The 23,444-nt window shown below is 45.9% G+C and overlaps 1 protein-coding gene across 14 annotated transcripts; it reads left to right on the top strand.

The window, feature by feature from the left end:
* Positions 1-1,595: 1,595 nt before the first annotated feature.
* Positions 1,596-19,839, top strand: LOC127305556 (uncharacterized). 14 transcript variants are annotated; one of them, XM_071821316.1, is made up of 6 exons: positions 1,596-2,568; positions 3,681-3,765; positions 5,091-6,756; positions 6,859-6,953; positions 8,066-8,150; positions 19,337-19,839. In XM_071821316.1, exons 4-6 carry the CDS (start codon positions 6,893-6,895, stop codon positions 19,596-19,598), a joined length of 408 nt encoding a protein of 135 aa, XP_071677417.1. In that variant the 5' UTR covers positions 1,596-2,568; positions 3,681-3,765; positions 5,091-6,756; positions 6,859-6,892; the 3' UTR covers positions 19,599-19,839. The 14 variants fall into 14 exon arrangements, 1 of the variants encoding a protein (XP_071677417.1); XR_011746252.1 differs by lacking the exon at positions 19,337-19,839 and adding exons at positions 16,272-16,305; positions 16,412-17,184 and having other exon boundaries at positions 1,598-2,568; positions 5,091-6,953; XR_011746254.1 differs by lacking the exon at positions 19,337-19,839 and adding exons at positions 16,272-16,305; positions 16,407-17,184 and having other exon boundaries at positions 1,598-2,568; positions 5,091-6,953.
* The last annotated feature ends 3,605 nt before the right edge of the window (positions 19,840-23,444 follow it).

The following is a 23,444-nucleotide window of genomic DNA, read 5'->3' as shown; positions in this document are numbered from 1 at the left end:
ATGTGAAAGGTTTAGGGTTTTGCATAAGCTTCACTAAATTGAAGTATAAATAGGCATGAGGTATGGCAGGGTTCTAATTATAATCCAAGTTAATCCATGGGTTGGAATTCAAATGTAGTTTAGGGTTTAAGTAGTGATCACCAATGTGATACACAACTAGGATTAGAATATGAGCATAAGCTTTGGTTATGTTTCACTAATGGAACATGGCTCTTATCTACAAGATTAAAGGTTGGTTTAAACAAGTAAGATGTAATACTACTCTAAAATTCTCTATGATAAACATGGCTATGGTTAGCATCTATAATCTCTCTCACTTCTAAATGTCTTGTATTAGCCTAAGGTCCTACTCAAGATATGATGATATGATCCTCTAAATATCTGGTTTTCCTAGGAATTCTACCTTGGTATCTTCTGAAGCTTGTTCTTCAGGAAATCTGATAAACCTGCATCTTGTGGTATGCCTCCACCTCCTAGCTTCTTCATATTGATCCTATCTAATTCTCATGGAAGGTCTCAAGTATTTGATCCTTGTATCATGCTACAAGATGATGACATGGATGAAGGGTGTGGCTCTATTTAAAGGCTTGGGCAAGCTCTAGTATCATGACACATAGGTGGTGACTCTTGTGTTGGTTAGATGAGTAAGGTGCTTGGTTGTCATGCCCTCATCCATAGCAATCCTTTGAGCATGAGGTGGCATAGCTTGGAAAGCAAGTCATGTAGATATTTTCATCCCATGTGGTATGATGATTATCCTCTCATATGATTTATCTTTGGATAGCCAAGTGGCATTTGTTACTAAATATCTTGTGGATGGTTTTATTATTGTGGATGAGTCACTATATCATATTGGATTGGACTTATATTATAATATTGATTAAAAGATCAAGGTTGAAGGTTATTCCTGAAATTTGGATAGTTGGTGTTTGATTTCACCATGGCATGATCATATGAGTTTCAAAATACTCATAGTTAGTTTTATTCAAATAGTTTGAACTATAATTTGTAATGTAAATGGATTTAGTTTTATGATATTCCATATACTTAATAAGTTATGATTTAAATAAGAATGTGTGGCTTTTATGCACTTTAGACCCTGTGGTTTACCTTATTTGGTAATAAGTTTATAAGTGAATTAATTTACACACAAAGGTAGTTGCTAACTTTTAAGTGTTAATAAGTTAGAGTTTGATTCTTAAAGAATGTGTTGATATGAATCTAATTCTATTTGATCTAATCCATAGATCAAATCACCTCTACCCAAAACAAGGTTTTTAGCAAAGATCACAGTGAAGTTTATAGCGCTTGACTTGATGATCTACTTCAGTTCCAGCAAGTCAAGTGAAACTTCAGTTACTGTGGTAAGTTTTATTTGAAGCGCGAAAATTCCCCGGATTTTCTATGCATGAATGCAATGCACACTTTGGTGTTCTCTCATTTTATTGCCTCTAAACCTGGGATATTACAATGTTGTCCTCCGCACATCCATGGTTCTCCTCCTGAATGTACAACCACTTCTTGCGCCATCCTTGAACTGAGTCAGGAAGCTTGACGTCGAAGTAGTTGTAACGGCCCATGGTAGTACCCCTAATAGATTTGTTTGCTCGTTTTCATTTAGGCATCATCATGCATACACCATAAACATGGTTTTGATAAATAAATATTATATTTAATGTAAACCCTATTTCCTTATTTTCCTCTCATATGGTTCTATAAGAGCCCTCTTTTAATCTTTGCTTATTTAACAAAACCCTCTAGTTCTTATTGTATTTAAAATCCCAAAGAAAAATAAATATTTTAAAGCCTTGCAAAATTGTTTTACAATAAAAACAAAGCTTTTCAAATGTTTTGCAAATTCTCCTCTCATCCTCCTCTTTCTGCAAGAAATTCGGAAGAAGCAGAAATATGCCAGGGAGCCAACAGGATCAGACCAAGTCACCTTACTCCTCTCACAGTCGCTCCTCCACGCCATCTCTCTTTCTCTCCTCCTAGCGTGTGGTCCTCCATCTTATCTTCTGGATGTGGTGCGCTTCTTCTCCACGCCAAGTCTCCAGCTCCACCTGCTCCCTTTCTTTCCTCCTCTCCACGCCAACAATCAAAGACCACCATCAGCCAATCCAGTTTCAGACACAGAAAACCATCTCCAACCTCTCGCCGTCGATCCGCCAACTCCGGCCACCCCCTGATGAGCTGAGAGCACCACCAGAACCGCCTCGACGTCCTCTGTATCCTCGTTCAAGTAATCAAGCAGGGGGCGCCCCAACCGCCGCCAACGACCTTGCGTTCTTCTTCTACGCCGGCAGAAACTCGACGTTTCCGGCCGCCTCCGTCCACTTCCGGTACCCCCGACGTGTTCTGTAGCTTCCTGGTGAGGTCCCCGTCCTTTACTCTTTTCCCCCGTTGCATCTGACCATGTTTCTGCATCGCCTAAATCTGACGAAAACGGACGGCTTTTCTTTTTCCGTCCGAGGTCGCCACCATGTCCGCTGTCTACGTCTTCGGCCATGTCCGCGCACACGCCAAGGACTCCAAACACGTATGCTCCCTCTCCTGGCCTCCTCCTGGGTGAGCATCGCTTCCCCTCTACCCCTTCCCCTGTTTTCCCGTCTCAGTAGCCTCGCCACCGTCAACGTCTCGGAGCAAGTCGCCATCGACGAGCCTGTCCTCATCAGGTTGCCCGTTTTGCTGCTGTCCTGCAGCTCGGTCCCTTGCATCATTCCACATTGCTTTCCCCAGCACTTTGTGATCACTCCCGCACCACGCAGACATAGCAGCTCCGTCGGATCTTGGTCGCCGTCGGCTGATTTCGCCACACACACGCACAGGCAGTTGACAGTTTCAGTTTCGACAGTAATGCGTGCCTCTGTCAGATTCTTTTCCCAATAGCTAGGACGTTGCTCTTCCATCCTGCAGATCCACCTGCTAGCCTGCTTGTCTAGCTAGGTACCACATGAACCGATCAAGCCAGCACGTGTGTTTACCGTTTTGGCTAGCTAGCTATGCATAGCATCGTTCACTACAGCACCTTGTCTCCATGTTTATCTAGCTCGCGGCATGAATCGACCCATCTGTCTGTGTGCCTGCTTAGCTGCTAACTATCCATCCAGTGCGTGTCTGTTCTTTGGCGAGTGTGTGTTTTCACTTCAGCTCCGTCAGACAAGTCACAACACCTCCCAGATACATCTAACAAATCATCTGAACCAGCAGTATGCCAGTATCACATCTGCCTGCCCGCTTTCTTTTATTTTGTTATATATAAATCTGTTTGTACTTTCTGAATACAAATTCAAATGAAATGTTTTATATATATAAATTGATTTGAAAATTATGAGGAATATAAATATGTCATCCATATGTATGTTTGCATATGTCATCGTGTCGAACCGTGATAGTTTTGCATATACGCCTAATAGTAATATACGGAGTATTTGGAATTACCGAATACGGGTTTCCCGCTCCGTTTAATTTTGAAATAGCGAACCCTTGCCATGCTAACCAACTTTTAAATCTTGTCGGTAGAAAATGCAACTCCAACCTAATTTGCTTGTCCGGGGTTCCGATTCCGATTAATTTGGATAAGATGCATTGCACCATCTTTGCCATGTCATGCATATCTCATCATGATCATGCTGATTCTTCTTCCGTAGTAGTAAGACTTGCATACGTTGTTTGTCCAGCATTTGCTTCTTCACGGATAGGATTGCGAAGTGGTGTGGTGAGATACGGCAAGTTCTCTGGATGTCCCTCGGCAAGCTTTAACAGGCAAGCATTTTCCCCTATACTCCTGCCCCTGCAGAAGTCGCTCACCTATTTTATTTTGCTTTCTCCCTCATGCTATCCTTAAGTTGCGTTCTTGTCACGTGTCCCTTCCACTTGTTACCTCAAGCAGCCTATATTGCCTCCACCAACCACCTACAGCTATTGTTTGGTTATCGGGTCTGCCTTGCGAGTCGTAGTGCATGCTAGTGCTTTTTATATCTCGTTACCGTTAATACTATCTTATCGGGTTATCTGTTGGGGAATCATGACACATGGTTCATGGTTATATTTGTTGAGGATATCATGGTTACTTGTTAATAGTTGTTAGCGGAGGCATCGGTGGGTCAACTGATCGTTTTGTGACGGCTCACTTGTGTTTCTTTAAAACCTAGGACCCCGAGTTCTTGTTATCTGTTCCGAGACTGAGCGCTCTAACCACACGTGGGTATGTTTCTGGGTCTCCCCTCGACCACTGCCGGAATCTACAGCTTTGTCCAGTGGCCACAACTAGTTTCGTAATGTTTTACCATTTGTTGTTTACGTGCATGCCAGCCTGTTACTTAATTACTTTGGGAAGCCCCTGGGTGCCTTGTATCCCTTGTTTCTGGTATGCACGTATAGGTCGTGGAGCCTCTGCGAAGTGGTTTATCGCCCCAGTGTGTGTTTAAACCACCTAGCACGTTGACACACATAGCTAAGTCCGCTTCGGAGATACGGCCGGACTTCGATACGGGTTCAACTTGGTTAGGTGGCTTCCTGGACATTGTTGTCGTGAAGAAGAGTGCGAGTCGTTATATCCACCTGTCGCAAGTGGGTTGATCGTGCGTGTGGGCACATTTGGGCACCTGCAGGGTTAAATCTTATCGATAAGCCGTGTCCGCGGTTATGGACGACTTGGAGCTGTATGACTCGATCATAGACAACTTACACATGTTGTTTCAATACTAATAACTTGCATAGTAAGATAGAACAACTTAAATAATAACTGGTTAAAACTTGTCAACCGTGTGAGTGCCTTTATAAGTACTTCTTGGCGAAGGGGGAACACATCGGCTGTGTTATGTTTGTAGAGTATAGAACTGTTAGTTGTGCGCTCTCTCACCTTCTCTGTTTAGACGAATGTTGCAGAGTGTCTCTATAGGTTTTTAGTGCTTGCGCGCTGCCGCTTAACCCCACCATATTGCCTATGACGTTCCTCTTGCGTCCTCTAAGTCCCCTGCGTGCCTCAAGTACAAAGGACGACTGGTTGACGAATGCTTATACGTCTTGAAGTCTTGTTAAGTACGAACCCGTACTTATTGCTGCTTCTACGGGATATAACCGGGCAGGTATGAAGATATGGTCGATGAAGATGACGTTAGCAAGGTTACCCTTCCGGCTTGGCCTGGGCAGGGTTATGGACGCCACTTGGTTATCTTCAGGACTCTTAGTCCAAATTTGTATCTTGTCCGTACTCGGATGTATTTGATCTTCTGTATGATTTGGATCTTTGTATGTATCTATTTGTATCTTGACTCGTTCGAGTCGTTGTTGTAATATATATGTTTCTTGTGGGCTCTATTGTAATCCTGTTGTAATGTTACTGCTCGTGATTGATTCCACCCGCATCGCGTGCATGCTTCGGCGTGTACGAGGCGCTTGGTGGTGCGTCTCCTAGAATCGATATCGTGCGGATTTCAGCGGATTCGCTGGGATCCTCATGGTACCGGTTTTGGGGCGTCACAAGTTGGTATCAGAGCCTCAGGTTGACGGTACCCCACTAGTCCAGCCTTTAGGATAACCTTGCCAACGGTCGTTGAGTTTAGAGTGTCAAAACTATTTTTCAAAATTCGTTGGATAGTTCTGATTAGCTCTATTTTTCTCCTTACCTATATTCTTTCTCCTCTTACCTATGCGAGTTTTGAGTCTTCTCTCTTATCTGAGTTTTCCGAGTCTTAGGTTCCGACGTGGATTGGACGATCTTTGCCCCTCACCTATCAGGTCCGATCTTCAGAGGCCTCGACGAGAGCGCATCATCGACAACGGAACAACGACTTCTTGTTAGTGGTGTCGCCGATCAACACGGAGCAACAACTCTTGTTAGTGGTGTCGAGAAGATCGACACGTCGCGCGAAGACCCGATAGCTCACCTCTCTCCCCTGTACCTGGACGTGGAATCTCGGGGCGAGATTCCTTGTTAGTGGTGTCGATTGTAACGGCCCATGGTAGTACCCCTAATAGATTTGTTTGCTCGTTTTCATTTAGGCATCATCATGCATACACCATAAACATGGTTTTGATAAATAAATATTATATTTAATGTAAACCCTATTTCCTTATTTTCCTCTCATATGGTTCTATAAGAGCCCTCTTTTAATCTTTGCTTATTTAACAAAACCCTCTAGTTCTTATTGTATTTAAAATCCCAAAGAAAAATAAATATTTTAAAGCCTTGCAAAATTGTTTTACAATAAAAACAAAGCTTTTCAAATGTTTTGCAAATTCTCCTCTCATCCTCCTCTTTCTGCAAGAAATTCGGAAGAAGCAGAAATATGCCAGGGAGCCAACAGGATCAGACCAAGTCACCTTACTCCTCTCACAGTCGCTCCTCCACGCCATCTCTCTTTCTCTCCTCCTAGCGTGTGGTCCTCCATCTTATCTTCTGGATGTGGTGCGCTTCTTCTCCACGCCAAGTCTCCAGCTCCACCTGCTCCCTTTCTTTCCTCCTCTCCACGCCAACAATCAAAGACCACCATCAGCCAATCCAGTTTCAGACACAGAAAACCATCTCCAACCTCTCGCCGTCGATCCGCCAACTCCGGCCACCCCCTGATGAGCTGAGAGCACCACCAGAACCGCCTCGACGTCCTCTGTATCCTCGTTCAAGTAATCAAGCAGGGGGCGCCCCAACCGCCGCCAACGACCTTGCGTTCTTCTTCTACGCCGGCAGAAACTCGACGTTTCCGGCCGCCTCCGTCCACTTCCGGTACCCCCGACGTGTTCTGTAGCTTCCTGGTGAGGTCCCCGTCCTTTACTCTTTTCCCCCGTTGCATCTGACCATGTTTCTGCATCGCCTAAATCTGACGAAAACGGACGGCTTTTCTTTTTCCGTCCGAGGTCGCCACCATGTCCGCTGTCTACGTCTTCGGCCATGTCCGCGCACACGCCAAGGACTCCAAACACGTATGCTCCCTCTCCTGGCCTCCTCCTGGGTGAGCATCGCTTCCCCTCTACCCCTTCCCCTGTTTTCCCGTCTCAGTAGCCTCGCCACCGTCAACGTCTCGGAGCAAGTCGCCATCGACGAGCCTGTCCTCATCAGGTTGCCCGTTTTGCTGCTGTCCTGCAGCTCGGTCCCTTGCATCATTCCACATTGCTTTCCCCAGCACTTTGTGATCACTCCCGCACCACGCAGACATAGCAGCTCCGTCGGATCTTGGTCGCCGTCGGCTGATTTCGCCACACACACGCACAGGCAGTTGACAGTTTCAGTTTCGACAGTAATGCGTGCCTCTGTCAGATTCTTTTCCCAATAGCTAGGACGTTGCTCTTCCATCCTGCAGATCCACCTGCTAGCCTGCTTGTCTAGCTAGGTACCACATGAACCGATCAAGCCAGCACGTGTGTTTACCGTTTTGGCTAGCTAGCTATGCATAGCATCGTTCACTACAGCACCTTGTCTCCATGTTTATCTAGCTCGCGGCATGAATCGACCCATCTGTCTGTGTGCCTGCTTAGCTGCTAACTATCCATCCAGTGCGTGTCTGTTCTTTGGCGAGTGTGTGTTTTCACTTCAGCTCCGTCAGACAAGTCACAACACCTCCCAGATACATCTAACAAATCATCTGAACCAGCAGTATGCCAGTATCACATCTGCCTGCCCGCTTTCTTTTATTTTGTTATATATAAATCTGTTTGTACTTTCTGAATACAAATTCAAATGAAATGTTTTATATATATAAATTGATTTGAAAATTATGAGGAATATAAATATGTCATCCATATGTATGTTTGCATATGTCATCGTGTCGAACCGTGATAGTTTTGCATATACGCCTAATAGTAATATACGGAGTATTTGGAATTACCGAATACGGGTTTCCCGCTCCGTTTAATTTTGAAATAGCGAACCCTTGCCATGCTAACCAACTTTTAAATCTTGTCGGTAGAAAATGCAACTCCAACCTAATTTGCTTGTCCGGGGTTCCGATTCCGATTAATTTGGATAAGATGCATTGCACCATCTTTGCCATGTCATGCATATCTCATCATGATCATGCTGATTCTTCTTCCGTAGTAGTAAGACTTGCATACGTTGTTTGTCCAGCATTTGCTTCTTCACGGATAGGATTGCGAAGTGGTGTGGTGAGATACGGCAAGTTCTCCGGATGTCCCTCGGCAAGCTTTAACAGGCAAGCATTTTCCCCTATACTCCTGCCCCTGCAGAAGTCGCTCACCTATTTTATTTTGCTTTCTCCCTCATGCTATCCTTAAGTTGCGTTCTTGTCACGTGTCCCTTCCACTTGTTACCTCAAGCAGCCTATATTGCCTCCACCAACCACCTACAGCTATTGTTTGGTTATCGGGTCTGCCTTGCGAGTCGTAGTGCATGCTAGTGCTTTTTATATCTCGTTACCGTTAATGCTATCTTATCGGGTTATCTGTTGGGGAATCATGACACATGGTTCATGGTTATATTTGTTGAGGATATCATGGTTACTTGTTAATAGTTGTTAGCGGAGGCATCGGTGGGTCAACTGATCGTTTTGTGACGGCTCACTTGTGTTTCTTTAAAACCTAGGACCCCGAGTTCTTGTTATCTGTTCCGAGACTGAGCGCTCTAACCACACGTGGGTATGTTTCTGGGTCTCCCCTCGACCACTGCCGGAATCTACAGCTTTGTCCAGTGGCCACAACTAGTTTCGTAATGTTTTACCATTTGTTGTTTACGTGCATGCCAGCCTGTTACTTATTTACTTTGGGAAGCCCCTGGGTGCCTTGTATCCCTTGTTTCTGGTATGCACGTATAGGTCGTGGAGCCTCTGCGAAGTGGTTTATCGCCCCAGTGTGTGTTTAAACCACCTAGCACGTTGACACACATAGCTAAGTCCGCTTCGGAGATACGGCCGGACTTCGATACGGGTTCAACTTGGTTAGGTGGCTTCCTGGACATTGTTGTCGTGAAGAAGAGTGCGAGTCGTTATATCCACCTGTCGCAAGTGGGTTGATCGTGCGTGTGGGCACATTTGGGCACCCCTGCAGGGTTAAATCTTATCGATAAGCCGTGTCCGCGGTTATGGACGACTTGGAGCTGTATGACTCGATCATAGACAACTTACACATGTTGTTTCAATACTAATAACTTGCATAGTAAGATAGAACAACTTAAATAATAACTGGTTAAAACTTGTCAACCGTGTGAGTGCCTTTATAAGTACTTCTTGGCGAAGGGGGAACACATCGGCTGTGTTATGTTTGTAGAGTATAGAACTGTTAGTTGTGCGCTCTCTCACCTTCTCTGTTTAGACGAATGTTGCAGAGTGTCTCTATAGGTTTTTAGTGCTTGCGCGCTGCCGCTTAACCCCACCATATTGCCTATGACGTTCCTCTTGCGTCCTCTAAGTCCCCTGCGTGCCTCAAGTACAAAGGACGACTGGTTGACGAATGCTTATACGTCTTGAAGTCTTGTTAAGTACGAACCCGTACTTATTGCTGCTTCTACGGGATATAACCGGGCAGGTATGAAGATATGGTCGATGAAGATGACGTTAGCAAGGTTACCCTTCCGGCTTGGCCTGGGCAGGGTTATGGACGCCACTTGGTTATCTTCAGGACTCTTAGTCCAAATTTGTATCTTGTCCGTACTCGGATGTATTTGATCTTCTGTATGATTTGGATCTTTGTATGTATCTATTTGTATCTTGACTCGTTCGAGTCGTTGTTGTAATATATATGTTTCTTGTGGGCTCTATTGTAATCCTGTTGTAATGTTACTGCTCGTGATTGATTCCACCCGCATCGCGTGCATGCTTCGGCGTGTACGAGGCGCTTGGTGGTGCGTCTCCTAGAATCGATATCGTGCGGATTTCAGCGGATTCGCTGGGATCCTCATGGTACCGGTTTTGGGGCGTCACAGTAGTCAACAGTGGGCCGAACAGAAATTACAACGCCGCCTATATTATAGGCGACATTGGGCGAGCCATTACGGCGGCAGAAGAAAACGCGCTTCCATAGCGCCCAGTTAGGCTGGACGCCAAGGAAGGCCTCGCACAAAGTGATGAAAATGGAGATATGGAGGATTGAATTTGGCGTGAGGTGGTGGAGTTGCAAACCATAGACAAAGAGCAGTCCGCGGAGAAAAGGATGAATAGGGGCGGAAAGACCGCGGATGAGGTGGTCGACAAAACTTACCCGGTACCCCATTGGAGGGGTTGGGTAGCTCTCCTCACTGGGAAAGCACAATGCCTTGGGTTTCTTGCTGATGCTCAGTTTCTTCAGCATGTTGACGTCTTGAGTGGAAATTTTCGACCTTTCCCACTCCGCCGCCCCAAGATCCACGGCGGCCATGGAGAATTCCGGCGTGCTGTGCCTTGTCAATCGACGCGGTGGCATCAACAATGGCGCAGGGTTTGCAGCTTGGAAGCGAGGAGCTTAGGAGATTCTGGATCGCAGGAGGAAATTTGCAGATGAGAAAAGGAGGACGGCGCGAGCGGAAGTGCTCAAGGAGGAAGACGATGATCTTATATAAGGGTGCGGCGAAACGACGAACCGTTGGATAAGGAACATGTGTGACAGATGATAGCCACGTGGCAACAAGGGTAAAAAAGTAACTTAACGTTGGGGAAGTTACGGTGCGTGCGCCAGAAAAAGCGGAGGACGTGTGTCCCCCACTTGCACGACGTGTCAAGAAAGTGGATCAATTGGGCCCGCATGGCAGCGAGAGCAGATTTGTCGCAAATTTCTGACTAGCAATCGTGGCTATCGTCAGCAATAACGTCACCTTGGCAGAAGGAAAAATTCGACTACACAGCTTCATAAAAGGCGACATGGAAAAATAATGCTGAGCCTTTGATCAAATACAAGTTTTTGATCAAATGCTCGGGGGCTACTTTGGAAAAAAGAAAAAAGATCCGGAAAGACAAAATAGAAATGGCGTGAGCCTATGATCAAATACAAAATATTTGCTCATAGCCTCGGGGGCTACTCCCATCGGGAGCGCTGTTCGCGCACCCGAGGAATTATAAAACTTCGGGAGATAAAAAGAAAATATAGCGGCAAAAGGCGTGGAGCCTACAACCAAGTACAAGTCCTTGGCTGTAGCCTCGGGGGCTACTCCCATCGGGAACGCTGCTCGCGTGCCCGATGAAATCATAAAAAAAAAAGAGAAGACGAGAAAAGAATGAAAGAGCAAAAAGAAAGATAGCAGAGCAAAAGAGTATATTTCGAGTTATAAATAACTCTGCATATACTCCCATCGGGAGCGCAATATAAGTCATCTTTGACTCGATAAAATGTGCCATTCCAACAGCCGAAAAAGCACTCGAGAATATATTCTCAGAACGCCAAAGTTGCGATCAATTTCTGAATGCCGCAAATTTGCGAAGGTATGACCCCAGATCCGTTCTGCTGGGCGTGGCATCGCCGAAGACTGCGCTCTGCTACTTTTATCCGTATCAACAGATACGAAGAAAAATCCTAACGGAAGAGTTAGGTAATCAATAAATTTTACTGGGACTCGACAGAATGGTAAGACCTTAAGCGGCACCTGTCGAAGTTTACACCGGTATCCCGAGGTCATGTCCAGGGACGTGATCTTGAAGTAGGTTTTTGCGGATTGCCACTAGAGCAGTTAACTAGTACCTGATCCGTCAGATGAACTAGCCCCAACTACCATTATCCCTGTACAATATAAATGTTTATGAGAAGAAATATAGAAAAGTCAAAGCTGTCGAATAAAAATAAACAGTGGAGATTTTCCTTGACCCTACGATTCAAGCAAAATCTCGGGGGCTACTGACATAGGCATCCCAAATGGGCCTGCAGAAGATAGTACCCGGGGTTTACTGAAGGCCCACTACCCGAAGAATAAGAAGATTCGGAAGCCCAAGATATTATTAAGGAAAGCTAGAGTTGTAATAGAAAGTCTTATTTGTAATCTTACGGGATGAGTTAGAAACCTTCCCGGACTCTGTAACTTGTACGGCACGAATCCCTCGGTTCCGCCTCCTATATAAGGGGGAGTCGAGGGACGTAGAAATCATCCAATCATTGTTTACAAACCCTAGTTTTCATAATCGTCGAGTACTTTTCGGCTGAAACCTTCGAGATCTACTTGCCCTCTACTTCCAACTAAACCCTAGCCTACAATCCATAGGCATTGACAAGTTAATACCTTGTCACATGGAGCCCCCATGTGTGGTTTTGGTAATTAATGGCAATCCCTATGGACTAATGTTTTCATTGAGTTATATTTGTAGAAGTTGTCCATAGGCAATGCTTGAACTATATGTTGGCTTCAAGAATGCAATAAGCAGCAAATGAAGAAGATCAAGTATCAAGTATGTCTTGAACATGAAGATGAAGTGAGCCCTCAAGTTTAACTTCAAGACATCAACGATGAAGAATGAAAAAATGAAGTGCAAGTTCAAGACGAGCCATCTCGAAGAGATCATTTGCTTGAATCTTGGCATCCATATGGTGATCATGGATGTGTGAAGATGCGCCAAAGAAGAAGTTCTCCCATAGTGGAGTATGGTGGAGCAATTCACATGACTTCATCAAGCAAGCACAATCAAGAAAAGCATTCCATCTTGTTGTGGTCAAGAACGTCATCATCAAGCTCAAGTGGAATGCGCAATGTTAAGGTTTGCTCTTGATAGGGTTTCTTTCTCACCGTCTCATGGTGTAGTTGGAGACCGGTTTATAGTTTAGCTGCCGTACTATCAAGAGGGCAATCGAGTGAGTAACTCGATCATATCCTTCGGAGAGCTCAAACCTTTGCATCCTTGCATCATCTTTCTTGGTTGTTATTTGGATCTTATCCATGTGATGTTTTAGAGCTTTTTCTTATTCTCATGACAAGCTCTAGTTCATCAAGATTGGTTTTTTGTATGGGCAACTTTTTGCATTTTCAAGGTTGGAGGTTTTACCGGTATGTCTTTTTTAGATAGGTAAAAAAATTCATCATTTATTTCTATACTCCCTTGTTGTACTATGATTGTTCCATGCATGATCTTGTAGAGCTTATTACTAGATCCGAAATGAGCCCAAGATCATCACAATCGAAGTCCGGATGCTCAAGTTATGCTCTTTCTCGATTTGATGTCTCTACCAGATTTCAGGGTGGCAGATTATCCAGCCCAAGTGAGGGGCGGATAATCCGGCCCTCGAAAAACTGCTAAGGACTTTTGGGCGTGAGCCCCTGTCACCCCCAACGGCCATATTTCATGGGGGGCTATAAATAGCCTTCTTCTTCCCCAAAATCTGGTTGCTTCTCTCACTCTCTCTCTCCTCCATTGTTGATCTTGAGAAGCTTGTTCTATCTCTCAATCCCTCCATGATTCTTGCCCCCATTTGAGGGAAAAGAGAGAGGAGATCTAGATCTATATCTTTGACCAATCAAATCTCTCTCTTTGTGAGGGGAATCCACTAGATCTAGATCTTGGAGAATTTTGTGTTCTCCTCTTTGTTCTTCCTCTCTTATTCCCCCAATATCTTTTGTAGCTTTGTTGGAATTTGAGAGAGGACTTGAGCATCTTTGTGGTGTTCTTTCCATTGCATTTGGTACATATGTTTGAGTTCTCCACGGTGATTCGTGGAAGTGAAAGTAAGAATGTTGTTACTCTTGGGTTCTTAGAACCCTAGAAGGATTCTAGGTCTTTGTGGTGATTTGTTGGGAGCCTCCAATTAAGTTGTGGATGTGTGCCCCAACCTTTGTGTAAGGACCGGTTTCCGCCTTGAAGGAAATCCCTTAGTGGAACTGTGACCTAGGCCTTTGTGGCGAGAGTCACCGGAAAATAAGGTGAGGCGCCTTCGTGGCGCTCGGTGTGTGGTGTGACTCCTACATCTTAGGGTGAGGCCTTTGTGATGTTGGTGTGCATCGAGCAACCACACCTCAAGGTCAGGTCATTTGTGGCGTTCGGGAGAGCTAAGTCACCGTACCTCTCCAACGAAGATTAGCACTTGCAAGAGCGTGAACTTCAGGATAAATCATCGTCTCCCGCGTGCCTCGGTTATCTCTATACCCGAGCTCTTTACTTATGCACTTTACTTTGTGATAGCTATCGTGCTTGAGGTGATATATCTTGCTATCACATAGTTGCTTGTTTTGCTTAGCATAAATTGTTGGTGCACATAGGTGAAGCATAATACATAGGCTTTGGGCTTGACAAAATAAACGCTAGTTTTATTCCGTATTTGTTAAACCCATCTCGTAAAAAGTTTTAAACCGCCTATTCACCCCCCCCCCCTCTAGGCGACATCCGTGTCCTTTAATACGGATTGTTATTAACTATAAAAACACACATAGATGCAGGGTACCCTTACAAAATGAAATCATATAAAATATGAGAAATCACCAGAAAGCTATTGTCATCAATAGATATGTGAACCTTCGTAAAATAGTGGTCTACTATGTTTGTAAAAAATGGTTTGCACAAATTCAGATTGCGCTCCTTGTACTTGCTTTAAAAAACAGGTTTTGGCACTTAGAAAATAAAAAATGATTTTTTCATGCGAAGAAAATGAAAAAAAAACGTTAACATTGTTCGCCATTCTATGGTACACGTGTGTGCATAATATGGGATTGGTACGATAACTTTACCATGGTTAAGGTCACGACATAGCTAATTTGACCTCATACTGATTCACAAAAGTACATGCATTTTTGTACTTACAAAATGATTTTTTTGTAAAAAATGTTAAAATTCCATTTGGCAACATTTATTTGAAATGGTAATATGCACCTATGTGATAATCTTAGGCTGATTATAACGAAATATTCAATGGAAAGAAAATGTGATAATCGTATTTGCAAAAATATCAGGAACAAGCGATAGATGATATGTAGTTCAAATTTGGCACTCTTCTTTATAAGTTGGGATGAAACCGTCTAAAATATGAGAAATTACCATAAAGTTAGGGTCATCCGCATATATGTGAACCGACACGAAAAGCGTTCTACTAATTTTCGTAGAAAGTATTTGCACAAGTTTATATTGCGTTTGTTGTACTTGCTTCACACAAAAAAAAACAGCTTTCGGCACTCAGAAATAAAAAATAAATTTTACATGCAAAGAAAATGAAAACTTTTTTTGTCAACATTGTTCGGCATTCCAAGGTACGCATGTGTGCGCGCATAATATTGGATCGTTTCCACAACTATATCATTGTTAAGGTCATGACCTAGCTCATCTAAAAAAAGATCATGACCTAGCTAATTTGACCTCAAATTAAGTCAAAAAAAGACATGCATTTTGATACTTACAAGATGATTTTGAAATACAGAAAGTTAATATTCCATTTGGTATTTTTTTTAAATAGCAAGATGCACATATGTGATAATCTTAGGCTCATTATGACAGAATATTCAATAAAAATAAAATAAATAATAAAAATGGTGTTGCTAAGTGTATTTGCAAAATATCGGAACAAGCAAAAGATGACGTGTTGTTGTGGGTATACTTTATGGGTATGCCAACGATATGGTCTAGATCCGGCAAGCCCGGGTGAACCACAGATGGTGGTGAGGCATATGGTCCACCGGGAGGTCCAGTTGCTGTTAATAGAATATGGATGAATTCCAGCCCAGTAACAGAAGCCGGATCCCAACCGACATGTGCAAGTAGGCAGAGCCATGAAGTATCCTGATCCATGACGGCGGCAAGATTTGATCTAGATGGATCCTTGACGTGCACAATAATGTATATTTCGTAGTTAGACATTTTATATTCCGGCTAGGACTTTCCGTGTAAAACCCTAGATCCGGGTGTCTTTATAAGCCGGATCCTGGGAGCTCTAGAGTCACAACAAGAACTCATTATCCTCGAGCAGGTGTTCCGAAGCTGGGTAAATCGCGTATCACCATCCCGAGTGCTCTCCACCCTATAGCCCCTATTTCTTCCCCCTCCATGAGGATCCTCCTTCGGGTACCGTCGATTAGGCAACGACACGTGTAATTCAAATTTAGCCCGCTTCCTTCTAAATCGATATAAAATTATACGAGAAATTATTATAAAGCTGGTGGCACCCCTTATTCATCATGCTCGCGGCGTTATGATGCTCGGCCGCGGAGACACGGAGCGGCCCGTCCTGCCAAGTTATGGCGTAGTTGTCGCCACTGGTATCCTCCCATTACATCAAGCCACACGCACCAAGGCCACTGTAACTCTGAACAGGAACGGATCATCACATGACTACACCGACATGAGCAACCCAGGTGTCCTTGCAACATGCTCGCTAACAAGTGCCTGGCGTCATATGCTGTATTTCATTCTTCATCCGTCAGATAACACTTGCAATTTCATCTTGCCCAGGATCACAGGAGGCACGACGTACACGATGCCGTAGGTAGGTTTGGGCGCTGCTGTTGTCTGATTGTTCACTTGTGCTTTCAGTATAACGACGATTTGGTCGCTGGATCCCTTATTAATTGGTGCTGCTACTGCAAGGAAAGGCAACCTTCCTCGTTCTTGATGTGATCGATGCCGAAGAGCGCTTTGTTGGTGGACACGCGGTTGATCTGAACTAGGCCTACGTTTCTGAAGATGACGATCAGTTTTCTTCCTTGTGATGAAGTTGTACAAGCTAGTTGTCGTGCTGAACACACTGGTTTCGCGTGCGTATGGGTGGACAGAGGTGGAAGCAAATGGCAATGGCGCCGCCCGATGACGCGCATGGGCGTCATGAGGACGTCGGTGCCGGGGACGATCACAACGTCGATGATGGTGAGCAGAACGTGTACTATCGCGAAGCAGCCGACGATGGGGTCAAGTACATGCACACCGGTTGTGGACGCGTTCGATCGAGGTCGCTTTTTTGCGGTCTCGGGGGCCCGCGGCCGCGGCCGCGCCGGCGTCAGCCGCGGGTTCGTGGGCATGCCGGTCACGGCGAGACTGATGTACCAGAACGCCAGGGGGCGGATGGTGGCGGCCGAGGGCGTGGGAGCAAGGAGCAGGGTTAACGAGGTCGCGGCGAAGGCACACGCATCTGCAGCGGCGCGGGTGATGACGGGCATGCCATGCCGAAGGAGGGAACGGCGGCACTCAAGAACAGAGACGACGGCGATCGGTAAAGTTAAAATTGCACGTAGTTTACCCGCAATGATAAATAAAAATTGCAAGTAGTTTAACCGCAAAAATAAAATAGAAATTGAACGTAGTTACGGATCTGTACACGAATGTACATACGGAGCAGTAAATATTGATGTATGACAACTGAAATCGTTCAGCTGGCCTTCGCTGGAGAGAATGATTCTCCCCGACCCGAGATTAGAGACCGATACGCGATACCATGTTCATCCTGGTCGTACTCTTCTTCCCGCACGGAGACAAGAGGCAGTGGTGAGACTCGGGAGTCGGGAGCAGGTGTTGGTCTCGCCAGATTTTACCCTACGAACCTGAAACACTAAAGGTGTCAGAGCAAGTAGCTTGTCGCAGACTCATCACAGCCATGCACCGCTCCCGCCCGCTTATCAACGGGGACAGCAAACCCGAACTTTTTTTTAAAACCCGCAGAAAATCTGCGAGTCATATTATTAAGCTCGAAGGAGGACAAACAGTTTTACAGAAATGCAAGTCCGCACAGGACTCCAACACCCACCCACAGCTCCGACAGGGAGCAGAGAGGCACTACCCTACCTCTCGTATCGTCCCACCTCTACAAGCAAGCCACATGTACCATTCCTCCAAAATACCATCTAGAACGCGACCTAGGAGGCTAGGATAGTGGATATGTCCTTGGAAAACCTATCATTCCGTTCAAACCCGAGGGCCTTCAAAGTGAGCATAATAGCAAAGTTGGAAGTCTTGGTGTCCGATCAGCTCAGCAAGGCAGTCACGTCCAGCCACCTGGACTTGAGCTGCCTATCCGCAGAGGGAAATATGAGGTTAAACCCCGCACATTGGCACAACCCCTTCCAGACTGTCCAACAAGCATTGCAAACCCGAGCTTTAGTTTTTACAAAATCCCCTCTGACCTAGTAGTCAAAGTATAATGTAATATCAGACTACTTGAAACGATGACTATATGCCATTTTTAGTTAAGTTCCATAACGTGGGATCAACCTATCTTTATTGAGCAAACACGAGTGGAGATGATTATCCATTTACTTCGTAAGTGCCAACCATTTTTACCAGCTGCAGTGCTCCCTTCGTTTCAATTATTTTGTCATGGTTTTGGTTCAAATTCTCTATCTGTTCCATAATTCTTTTTGTCATGATTTTAGTTTAAATTTAAAATAAAATCACGACAAATTTTTTGGAACAGAAGGATTGCCTATAGATATATGCGCTAACTCAAAATAGAGGATGAGCTCCATGCGTAGCCCTTCGAATTATAAAATTCCAAATATTGTGTATGTGCTCAATGATATATAGGATAAACGTGCGAAATATCAACCCAAAATACTTTGGCTACACTAAATAACAAAAGAGTGGATTCGAGTGAATATTTTAAATCTACGCAAAAAAGAGTGACTATTTTAAATCTTCCAAGTTTTGTGTAGCCCTGCATACTAGGTTGTACATGGGTCATGGACATGGCATGTGTGGCAACGTAGAAAAGGAAAAGCAGGGGTTGCACACGCACCACGGTTGCCCGTTGCCGGCGGTTTCAACTCCACTTCCACAAACCTTGCAGAAAACACCGGCATGCCGTCCTCATAGACGCGCACCAGGCCCAGTATGCCGACGCTGAGGCGCTGCCAGCGTGCGGCCCACCAACGTCGAGGTGACGCCGGCCTACAGCCCGACGACGTCGTCCTCAGTCCTCAGCGCTACCAACAACGCTGAAGCCGCCGGCGTGCAGGCCGTCACCATCCTCAAACCACACCATGGTGACCATGTCCATGCAGCTGGCGACTTCATTAGAGCCTGGTTTCGAGTATGTGTGGGTGGGACATGAGCCTGGTTTCTATGAGCCGATGACGCGCATGGGCGTCATGAGGATGCCGGCGCCGCGGACGAGCACGACGTTGATGATGGTGAGCAGAACGTGTACTATCGCGAAGCAGCCGACGATGGGGAAGTATAAGCACACCGGTCGTGGACGCGTTCGATCGAGGTCACTTTTTTGCGGTCTCAGGGGCTGGGCGACCGTGGGCATGCCGGTCGCGGCGAGGCTGTACCTGTTCGCGGGCATGCCGGGCGACCGTGGGCGTGGGACGTGGCAGGAATGGCGAGCACTTTCTTGAGGCGTAGTGTCATAGACCTAGAACCACCATTTTTTTTCATTGACAAAAAAAAAAAAAAAAAAAATTGGTGGCGATCACCATCTGTTGTGACCCATCCGATGCTAAGAGACAAGAGGTGTACCAATTTTCCAGTCAAGGGGCACGGCCATGGTGCATTTTCGGTAGATGATAACTAGTGCAATTGCGCAGGCCGAGGCAGAGGAAAGGGAGGAAACAAGCTGCTACTAGTGCAATTGCACAAGCTACAGATACTACTGAAACTGAGCCTGCGGACAGAGCGAGAGCATCAAAAAGAGGCTTTAATACAGACCCTGTGAGTGCTTACTGCCTGCTGTTTGCTGATGAGCAACGGACAAGTGCAATCCCAGATCTGAATGCTGAAGTAATTGCTGACCTCAATATGCAAGAACTTCCTGTCAGTAAGAAAGCACCAAGTGTTGATGATATCTAAGTGCCAAACCTGTCTAATTTTGGTTGTGTACTTTCTCTCTTTCCTTTTGTTCATCTATTTAAGATTAGTGCACTTATGTGAAGAGAGTATGTACAAAAGTATATCCGCTTATGTGAACTCAGTTTCTTCCTTTTGTTCATGTACTGTAGAACACATGCTCTTATGTGAACTCAGTTTCTTCCGTTTCTTCGTGTATAATTTCAGTGAGTTTCTATGACTTAAGTTGCTCTTTCGAAGTTAACTGTAAATTAAGCTAACTGTGAGTTAAAAGGGTGTATCTCTAAATACTGTAAGTTTCTTTTCAAGTTAATTTTCAAATAATTCAAGTTGCACAAGTTCATGCTTTTGTTCTCTGATATCTGTGAATATTGTTCTCTGATAGAAGATCATGGTTTTGTGGAACTATTGTGCTCCAGGACATCGATTCTCCTTTTGTCTCACTGTTTTGCTCCTTGCTGTTGACCATGCTAAATACTGCAGCAACCACCAATTTGTAGTAGAGCATTTCACACAATGTATAGTACACCATTTTAAACAATCATGAATATAGTCAAGCTGTCGTCCAATTATTCAATCAAATTTAGCTAGAACTGTACCCAAATTTAGCAGGAACAGTACTCAAATTTCATTAACTTGTGCAAGCAGCAGTACGTTACAATCCCGTCACACAAATCCCCTGATGACGAACGCTAAACATGTACACGTTACAGCACATGCTGCTGCTACACAGAGAAAGGTCATCTACTTTCTACCTCTCCTTCTCACTTCATCCCTGTGATTTTTCTTGGTTTTTTCTGCTCTGTCTTCACTTCCTGTAACCCAATTTCCAGTTCAGATATCTTCCTGTAACACAATGGAGGTGGGGTGGAAATTCCGAAACAGTAATAATTTTGCGTCACACTCGGTTTGGAAAACATCTGCGGAAACCCACTGAAACTATTGTGCTTGCAACAGATTTTCTCTCCAGCACGCAAGGTGTTCGCTGAAATGCTTTCGCCTTGGGAGCCTTTGCTCCACCGGCGACTTCCAGCTGGTCAACGGCGCAGGCTCCATGATCCTGTCCTAGAACACCTGTGATCGCTACTACATGGCCGCGTGGGTGCTTCTGTCCTGTCCCTCGCAGTTGGCATCTCCGTCAGCGGCGGTCACCTCCCTCTGGGCGACGCGTCTATGTCTAGACGCTCGCCGTGAAGCCGCTCATGGACACCGGCGTCCAGGATCGCCACCAACATGATTGGCATCCACGCCATCTTGGGAGGACGATGAGTTCGCGGGTCGCGTCCAGCCGACCTGGTGCCGCCCTACTTGGTGTCAAGACACGGATGTGGCCACTGGCCACCATCCGCTTCGGCGGCGCGCTCGTCACTGCGGGCAACGTCCAACGCGAGGCAGGGGCATGGACCAGTAGCAGCTTACGTCCTAATCCTCTATTTGTGCCTAAGATTGTGCTAGGCCAACAGAAACTGATGTTATCAATCCAGACCTGTACGTAGCACCGCGCCTCGAGCTGCTCTAGAGGCTACACCTCTGTTCTGTACAACATCCACGAGGAACGTGCTGGTCTGCAATGGCGGCATGGTGAACGTGCAGTAAAAGAGTGCCCAGTGGAACGAACAGGAGTGCGTCCAGCCGAAGACGATGGTGTCGCCATGTCGGGGCAGCCGGCATACAGCCCGGCGCCATTCCTGCTTCTCCGAACCGTGCCAATGGCATTTGCTTTCTGAGGGAAATAAACATAGTGGGACTGAGGACAAAGCTGCATCTGTTTTCAGGTTCTTCGGGTCCCGATAGGTGAATGTTGCTTCTCTCATCGCATCTGCTTTCTTCTCTGATAGTTCGTGAAATGCTTGAGCACTGCCTACCAGGTATGATAATTCCCCATCAAGCTACTCCACAAACTCTTCAACATCGGCTATATCCTTCTATGCTGCATTCTGAACTTCCCTTGCCAGGAAGTTAATGAAGTCACCCTGGTTTTCTGCATCTGATTTAATCTCTAAATGACGGAAAATGGTGAGTCACACTATAACTGACAGTCTGCGAGTTTGGAATCACACTATAACTGATAGTATGGAGACAGTATGCGAGTTTGGAATCACACTATAACTGACAGTATGGAGTACAGTAGTGCAGTAACCAGAAGCAAGAAGCAACATTGTGAGTAAGTTCAGTTTATATGATCTTAACTGAACTTAAATTCACTTGATGCACTGCTAGTACTCCCCAGTCCGCATGCAGTTGATGCACTGCTAGTTTATGTCTGCGTTCTGATGCTTGCCATACATGCACTCTAGGGTGTTGGATGACTAGGAGTATGATTCTCTATGACGAGCTATAATATTCGGTAAATTTTGCTTGCGCTGTTAACATGACCTGATTGTATGCTCTAGCAAATGAATATGTTGATAGTACTGTAAGTCTGTAACTAGATTAGGAATGTCAGTATGTTCAAACTAGATATGGAGTTGCTTTCTACTCCAAATGCTTTCTCCCTAGCATGGAGTAGGCGAAGGTTAGTGAAGCAATTCCTTGTTGCTTGCATGCATGCTCATAGAAGCTTGAAGTGATGATGAATTGATGATATGATGAACGGTCAGTAGAGTTTGTTATAGTATGTGTTGCTTGCATGCTAACTGCTTCCGGTTTGTTCTGTCCTCGGTATATTTTTGATGGAACTTTTGAATATGTTTTCTGACTGAAGATTGTTGGGGTTATACGAGCATCTTCTGTTCAAAGATTTTTAGATGAACTGTGGGTACGCTTACATTCAAGACCACCGTGGCCTCTTCTTCCCCGGCCGGCCTTGATCGCCTCGTTTTCACAGAGGTCACAATGTTCTGTGCGGTGGCTGTTGCTGACTCTGTGCACCGATTTGCTCTCTGCTGAAGTTGAGGGCGATAAGCTCGCGCGACGAGTCCCCTGGTGTTCACGAGCATGCCGAGCACGAGCGCAATGACGAGCGCGCCGCATCCGCGGATGGTGGCCACATCCGTGTCTTGACGCCAAGCAGGGCGGCACCAGTTCGTCCTTCCCTGAGCACGAAGGCGCCGAAGATGGCGAGCCTAGACGCCGGGAGCGTAGCGGACACCCACCACACGGCGCCATGCATGAGCGGCTTCACGGCGAGCGCCCGGACGAAGACGCATGCTGCGCCGGAGAGAGAGGTGACCGCCGCTGCGGGAGATGACGACGGCGAGGGATAGCAGCACCCACGCGGCCATGTCGTGGAACGCGGAGGCACCTAGTTGCGGCTGAGCGTGGAGGATGCCGACGACGATCTCGGCGATCACCTCCGGCTGACGGAGCGCGCGTGCGGAGAAGGAAGGCGAGGACGCGACCGTTGTAGGCGACAACGTCGGGGAGGCAACTGTGCAATCGATGACGGCGGCAGAGCACTTGATCATGAGGTTGCCGCTGTCGACACACATGGGGATGGGGCGGAGGCGACATCATCACCGTATCTATGGAGTTCTTGAGCACACATTTTGAGGAGGGAGTACGAATGTCGCTGCTGCTTGTTAGTTAAGACACGACGAGTAAACAGCCAGCCCCTGAATATATCGTTGCGTCGGTCTTTAGGGTAAGGAGCGACTTAAACGGACACTCAGCCCAGGCTCACCGGCGTGTAGGGATCGTGCTGTTCGCGGAGACATAAACCTGGTTCAAATATGCATCTCGGATACATCTCTGCGGACGCTGCACAGACGCGCCGAGTGTCCGCTCAGACGTTTCGGCGGACCCGCCTGGCAACGATCTAGGCTCGATGCGTCTTCTTGCGTCGTTTCAACAATTTGTGCCACATTAATGGCGATGCCTCGCCTGCCGAGCGGCTGCTGCTCACCTATG

This window comes from Lolium perenne, chromosome 6 (genome assembly GCF_019359855.2).
Source record: "Lolium perenne isolate Kyuss_39 chromosome 6, Kyuss_2.0, whole genome shotgun sequence".
Taxonomy (NCBI): domain Eukaryota; kingdom Viridiplantae; phylum Streptophyta; class Magnoliopsida; order Poales; family Poaceae; genus Lolium; species Lolium perenne.
Note: the sequence above shows the minus strand (reverse complement) of the source record. Positions and strands in the feature narration are given on the sequence as shown.

Bases quoted from the DNA above. Each gene is read 5' to 3' on its own strand.
- LOC127305556 (XM_071821316.1), top strand. From the start codon at position 6,893: ATGTCCGCGCACACGCCAAGGACTCCAAACACGTATGCTCCCTCTCCT. The intron at 6,954-8,065 runs GTGAGCATCGCT...TTGTTTGTCCAG, and splicing joins CTCTCCTGGCCTCCTCCTGG to CATTTGCTTCTTCACGGATA. The intron at 8,151-19,336 runs GCAAGCATTTTC...GCAATTGCGCAG, and splicing joins CCCTCGGCAAGCTTTAACAG to GCCGAGGCAGAGGAAAGGGA.